This window comes from Ascidiella aspersa, chromosome 7 (genome assembly GCF_963924565.1).
Source record: "Ascidiella aspersa chromosome 7, kaAscAspe10.2, whole genome shotgun sequence".
NCBI lineage: Eukaryota > Metazoa > Chordata > Ascidiacea > Phlebobranchia > Ascidiidae > Ascidiella > Ascidiella aspersa.
In genome coordinates this window covers 11,835,025-11,842,264 of record NC_139453.1, presented here as the reverse complement: position 1 = coordinate 11,842,264, position 7,240 = coordinate 11,835,025, and the positions used below count along the sequence as shown (strand labels likewise).

Genomic DNA, 7,240 nt, shown 5'->3' with positions numbered 1-7,240 from the left:
TGTGACGTTCTCGTCGCTGTCATTCATTTTAACGCCAATTCTTAGTGGTTTTCCTTTCTTAGTTTATTTCTACCGTGTTTCGTACAACCGACTATAGGCAAGGTAGCTAAATGATAAAATGTTACTCAAGCTTTTTTTGTTATTGTTTTGCTTTGTTTACTCCACAATTTCTGTACACGTAAACCACATGTTTCTCATTCCTAACTTAGATTTCTATTCAGCAGACATTTTCACTGCTGTTTGTCAAAAGACAACGACTTCTTGCACAGCGAGCGGTAACTTTTAATTCAATTTGACCACTTCTAACTTAAAACAAGCGATCTATCTTCAAATTTCGTTAAAAAACTTATAAGACGAAACGTTAATTTTTCGTTTGCGCTCTCCTCAGTTAATTTTCATTATTGTTGTTTTGACCCCTGGCTGTATGCACCACAGCTTTAATACGAAGCTTTACGACCTGTTTGACCACTGTTTGCAAGCGACGTTAAATACCCTTATTTTTTTCTGACAGACTTAGTTAGCCATCACCAGTATCGAATACCTTTTCATTTAGGGGCCCGATTGAACACAAATCCGGTTTTATCTGAAAGCGACAAATGGTGATACTAAATTATTAAAACAAAGAGGTACTGGCGTGATAACCCCTTTTATGCCAATTTTAGAATTTTCTCATTTATATTTTTCTCATTTTGCGTTGTTATTAGCGAGTGGTGACGTGTGACTAGTTTACCTTGGTAAAAATGTTTTCATAGATGCAAGCGTATAACGTTTCCAAACGTTGACCGAATTTCCAAATAGGGGCTATATGGTATTTAGCAAAGTGGAATTTTTTATTTCGCGTTTTTAGCAGTCCTTGTTAATGTGATTCATCAGGTGATGGCGATACACCTGATAAATCTTTTTAAAGCATTGAATGAAATTCGCTTTTGGGTTATCAAGTCCTGTCAAACGTTTCCAATATTGCGGGAACTACTTGGTGCTGACTTAAATCCAGATTTTTATATCTTTCTTATCTAATGAAATGAACTATATTAGCTTTGACCAACTGCTACAACAGAGCCACCGAGTGACAGTTTTTCTATGATACGTAAATTTATTTTTGTTGCTGTTTACATAACGTCATATGATCAGCCTAAAAGTAACGCATAGGCAAAAAAGCAGATTACAACTAATATTAGGCTCTTTGGCAGGTAATCCGTAAGTTTTTTTTAGGACGATTTAATTTTAGTTAAAAAACTTACGATTCGCTTAAATTGTAAGAACCAATAAATTTACCATATGTTTTTAATTCTGTTTATATTGAATTACTTTTGTCGGTCACTGAAAGTCTGTAAAAAAAATCACTGTTTACAACGAGTCGTTGGGTCGTAAACCATGCTAAACAATTTAATCTATCTGCAAACAACATCTGTTCCTACCGATTAGCCACTCGGGTTACTGCGAATTACGAAGACGATACGGTACCTAATCTTTTTACGTCTAAATTGTTATTAGTAGGAGACTGTTGTGAAGCGTATCGCGAGCCTCTAAACGTTTTGAAATCACGGTTTTGAGTTGTGCACCAAATCGATGTTTTTTAGAAAAGTTTTTCTTTCGCACAAATCAAAGTTTCAATTGTTATTTATGAAAAATACGTTAGCTGAAAAGAAGTAGTTTAATTGAACATATTTTCAGTAAATTTGGAAATATTTACTTCAACGATTTACGCATAAAACAATCTCCTTGTTTTTTGTTTTCGATGTTTGCTATGTAAAAAGTGCTTCGAATAGAAGAAACATCCAATTTAATAGTTCTAATACCCCACGGGTAAAAGAACAATAATTGTTCCTGTTACAACGGAAAAAATCTTACTGCAACGTATAATAATTTTTAAAGACGACGTCACTAGGTAACGTTATAACTGCATGGAAGTCTAAAAAGTAACCTTAGGAAACCGGAGGCTATCGTCCGACGTAGTTTAGAAATATGCAACTCACATCTTCGTCAAAATACATTCAATGAGATTGCGAAATGGCCTGTTGAAAAAGAGACATGGCTTGGGTAAAAAAACCCACTTGTCTCCAGATGCAGTCCAAGGCCAGAACAAAATACGTGGGTTCGGAACATATTTTCGACATTAACTTACTGCAGTAGCTAGCCATTGAGACTGTGAAAGTCATTTCGAAACATTAAGTTTTTCGACGTTTATTGCGATAAAACACGGGCGACGTCACAGTACGTTGATGACGTCACGACTCGCTTGTGACGAGTTCGAACCACTGGCGCAGCGCCTCGCTGAGGGTGTCGGGCAGCGCGTTGACGTCACGAATTATGACGTAGAAGGGAAAGGGGAAGTCCTCCATGTAGGAACGGATCTCGGGCATCTGGAGAAAGTAAGAAGTTTATGTTGGTTTTCTAAAAGAGATTTCTATGCTGAGTGCTTGGCATAGAAAATATAAAAAACTATTGTCGTCAAAACCAGCTAAAGAGGTCATTCGGTTATATATTTTTTTCGGGACAAATGGAAAATGTTGACCTGTAAAATTTAAGGCTCACTTTAATTCAATTCAAATTTTTATTTGTTATCGCTTGTCTAAGTACTTTGTTCAGTTTAAGCTTGCAGTGTGTCCATTACTTGGCTGTAATTTATGCTTTTAAAGTTTAGTTGGCAGTACAAAAATATGAAAAAACGTAAATTTTCATAAGTGGAAAGCGTGTCGAGTAGCTGGCGCACCTGTCCTGGCTTAAAGACGGGAACTTTAACGTCCAGTATCGAGTCATTCACGTTAGGGTTGTCCAGAATAACGAAAGCAATGAAGACACCACAGTTCCTTGCTGCCCTAACCGCCGACAAAACCTTGTCCTTGCCCTCTATGTATAGGCCACGTCCATCTGAAAATTAAATGCATGGCTAATAATTGTAAAACGCACTCCAACAATAAGACCAAAATAAGAACGTCTTCAACGCCGAAATAAAAAACACTTCGGAATAAGACCAAATTAGCACTAATACCTAATGGTAGTAATACAAAACTTTACTTTGATAAATTGAAGATTGGTGATTGTTGAAAAAAAGTTAAATAATATCTCACCAGAAATAATAAGAAGCAGTTGGGCTATCCGTGGATCGGCAGACGAGGTGTAGTTTTGCTGGGCCGCCTTCATTAATTTGCAGGTGGAATTTAGAAGCTGCAATGCAAAATAAATATTTGGCGTGAATTGATTTAACTTGGTCAAAATTTTGCCAGCCCAGGAAGACATCACTTTTTCAGCTTGCGACTCATACAGAATCCAAAAAAAAAATATTAGAGACACGGCACCAAAATGTTTGTTTAGTCCGTATAAGCTTTAATGCATTTCGTTATTTTATCACGTCGCACTCGCACAAAACGACATTCTTTAGCCCTATCAACAAAGCAATCCAAGGAATAATGTCAAAGGTATTTTCAAAGTAAACCGATAAACATGTCAGCGCATTTGCTTTAATAATTAATAGCACACCATTTGTCGCTTCCAATAAACTATACACTTGTGACGAATCGCGGGCCGTCAACAGAAATTGCAAACATGCGAAACACATATGCTGCTTATAGAGGGCTGAATAATACACATTACAAAGAACACAAAATGTTATTTTGGAACATCGCATTGCACTTAAGGAAGTTATCATATATATTATATAGAGATATCAATCAAGTAAAATAACTCCTATCATTTTATATAGCAACTAACAACTTTTTATATTTTAGGGCATTCATATATTTTTCGGAGAAAGTTAATAAGTTTTTAAAGATGTAAAATTGAATCACTACACGTGTTAGAATATAATTCGTACCAGAAACAAGATAAATGTCCTGGTAAACAAAAAAACAAAACAGTTGAAAAATTATGTTTTACGACACTACGTTCTAGAACAGGGGTTCTTAATATTTTTTGTATGTTTTACCCTTTTAACAAATATGAATATCAGATTTACCCCCAATATATAAAGTGGTGCTAATTGATTAAAAAAAAACATCAGTCATATTCAGTGCGGTTTTGACAACAAGTTGTTCAATGTCTGGTAAAGTAGTAGGTAAAGCACAACGAATATTGGATTTAAGATGCTAAGTCGGTTTTGTGCTTTACATTTGATATGCAGAGAAGCCGCTTCACATAGGTTAGTTGAAGAAAACGGAACAAGAATATTTAGAGCTTGAATACATATCCTTGGATCTACCCCCTATAACGAGAAAATTTATCCCTGGGGTAAATTTACCCCCGGTTAAGAAAGACTGTTCTAGACTAGAGTAACGCCTAACTTGTGCGCTGCAAAACATAATTTCACAGACCTACGTAAAACAATGTGTTTGTAAAAAAAAATTAATTATGCAAATCAATTTAAAAAAAAAACTAATCAAAGAAATTTTAAGATTTAAATACTTTTTGGCAACGGTACGTTAATCGCAATGTTACTCAATAGCATTGAACCATACACAAAAAACTTATGTCATATGTACAATACATGAACGCGCAAACTCTAACCACCATACGCCTACATACCTTGGCTATCCGGGTCTGCTCCTGCTTAAAGGAGCACTGCTGCAGCACCCTGGCTCCCGACTGGTCTGTAAAAGGCTGTGTAAAGTCGTGCAAAAGGCGTGCGTCCTCTCCAAAACTGCACACGGCAAGCTGGCCGACTTCCAGAGTTGAAAGCGCCGTAGAAATGGTGGCTAGCGATTCGAAGGCAAGCTGTGAGGTAGAAAGTCGTTGAGTCGGTGATATTTACTGGTCTTCTTTAAAAAGAGACCCGGGGACCCAACAACTTCGAACACGCGTTGTTTTGGTTTACAACTTGCTATTTTTTTGTCTTTATTTTAATTTGACCGTTTTAAGAGATTAAAAAACTATTTGTGTACTCTATGCGAAGATCTGTAATGTAAACTTGATAAGAAATTGCAAAGCCAAAAAGGTCGAGTAGATCGCCATGATGTGAAGAAACAAATATTTTTTAAATACTGATCTATTCGTGAAACACCCCTTCTTCAATTTTGTGTTGCTATTTAAAATACTAATTGTGACTCTTCTATATAATTCAAAGGACGCCAAAAAAATATCCAAAAAAAAACAACAAGTAGGACTGATTGGTGGTGGAAGTGAGGTAAGGTATAGGATAGAAGTCTATTTAAATTGTCTATGTTTACAAGCCAACACTAATGTCAATAAAAGTCTATTTGCGAAAATATGTTGCAAAAACGATATCGGATATCGGATGTACTTTAAGTAGTAGGATGTCGGATATACTTTAAAAAGCAATATCCACACATTACGACCATCCGACCAGACAACATATGACGTCATAAGCCAAATCGACATGCAGTCATAACTATAGTCAAACATGTTAAAGGGAGTTAAACGAATATCGGTTCCAATACGATATTATCGGACATCGGACCTGTTTGGTGTGGTTATCGGCCATGCTTGATGAATCGTCCACAGCCAGCATTACTTGGTAGGCTCGCTTGCTCGGCTTGGAACGACGCAACCAGATCTTGTCCTTGCGGAAACCGCTGGCAATGTATGGGATAACCTGTACCGGAAAGCAAAAACGTCAAGTTAAATTTAGTGCAAATCCTCTCTAGTGAGTGATCGAGCTTGATGTATTGGGGAGCAGCAAAATCAAGATACTCCTATGAACAGCCAATAATATTATTTTACTTTTTGGTTTAAAATAGTTAAAGAATTGGCTTAAATCGGCGAATTAAATGTTTAGTAATAAGATAATTTAAACGTTATGCAGTGCCACCATAAACACAACTCGCACGACTAAAAAAGTTTTTTTCATGATATACGAAAAAAAAATACAATGCGGGTCTAGGCGAAGGAAAAATAAACTAACCACTTCTCCCGAAAACTAATAAAATCCACGATCAAAAAACAATCTTTATCGATAGCCGTGTTTGTCTAAACCTAAATCTGTAACTCGGGTGTAATTTTTCTCGAAATCAGATTGCATGGTGACCGAAAAATTGTATAGCAATTTTGTCAAGGTCTTCACAAGCTTTCTCACAACCATGCTTCATTAGGTTGAAGCAAAAAAAGCAGAAAAAGAAAGCTTGTTAAAATTGGAACACAATTTGTCTTTAAATCGTGTCACCCGATTTCAAACGATGTTGAAAACTTCTCTGTATGGGCTTTGATATTGTTACTACGTCTTACTACAACCTCGAAACATTATGCTCCAAAGCACAGTCACCTTGCGCATGTTGAGCCGTCTTCCGCTTCTGTAGTCGCCCTTTAGTTTGGCGGTTTGTGTCGGCTCGAGTATCAAGCGAAGCTGTTCACTCAGCTGCTGGGCTAGAGGCTGGGTGAGGCTCTGATACTGGTGCCACATCCTGGACAAATCTTCCGCCTATGGGGACACACAAAATGGTCATAGCAGGTTTCCGGGGGGAATTCACCCCAAAGAGGAGAGTTTGGACGTTTCGTGGGGTGAATTTTGAATTTGCTATGAGCATAGACAACACTTCAAAATCTAACAGTGCAAGTCTTTTTCGCAAGCGAGACAAATTTTGACTGAATTGTACACTTTCTTTATTACGTGACAATCTGTGTACTCTCTGGTGTTTACTACGACTACATAACATTGCTTTAATTAAAATATCTTTTGACAAAGTATTCCTAATAATTTGATTATACCAAGCTGAAAAATTTACAAATTTAAAGAGATACAATTCCCTCATGACGTATCGACATACCAATCAGTGTTTTTAGGGGGAATTTAAGTTTTATATAGAGGTTAAAAAAGGTTGTGAACCGCTGGGTTAAGGTTTGGTGAGTTACGCTTCAGATCAAGGATTTCCGAACTTTTTTGAATCAAGGCTCCACATTTTTGTTGGACACAACGCCGGCGAAACAAAACTTTTAAGACTCGGGAAAGCTATAGTGTAGCAAAAGAGAAAGGAAAACGATACAAAGTTAACCCAAAATAGCAAAAATAACTTTTCAAAGGAGAGTTGCGAACCTCGATTTCGCCGTTGGTTCGTACAATCTCTCTAAGTTGTTCTTCCATATCCTTGCGCACCTCGGCGATTTCCTCGGCCGTGATTGGCTGAAGGGCTTCGTCGGCAAACACGTGATGCACTGCAAACGTAAACACGTGACGGTTGCACTTCCAAAATCGCGCTAACATTTTATTTAATATCAATAGATTAACCCGCAACCCTGGCGCTCAAAACTCCCAATATAAAATGTTACTAGTATGCCGGGGCATTTATAGTAC

General features: G+C 37.1%; 1 protein-coding gene across 1 annotated transcript in view; it reads right to left on the bottom strand.

Moving 5' to 3' along the window:
* Positions 1–2,228: 2,228 nt before the first annotated feature.
* Positions 2,229–7,240, bottom strand: part of LOC146137814 (midasin-like) — a 93,391-nt gene continuing 88,379 nt past the window's right edge. Inside the window, exons 98-104 of the mRNA XM_083394445.1 lie at positions 6,983–7,101; positions 6,215–6,370; positions 5,414–5,548; positions 4,522–4,710; positions 3,072–3,168; positions 2,714–2,871; positions 2,229–2,363 (exon numbers count right to left, since the gene is read on the bottom strand). Coding sequence (XP_083250571.1) covers positions 2,229–2,363; positions 2,714–2,871; positions 3,072–3,168; positions 4,522–4,710; positions 5,414–5,548; positions 6,215–6,370; positions 6,983–7,101 — 989 coding nt within the window. The remainder of the gene's footprint in view (positions 2,364–2,713; positions 2,872–3,071; positions 3,169–4,521; positions 4,711–5,413; positions 5,549–6,214; positions 6,371–6,982; positions 7,102–7,240) is intronic.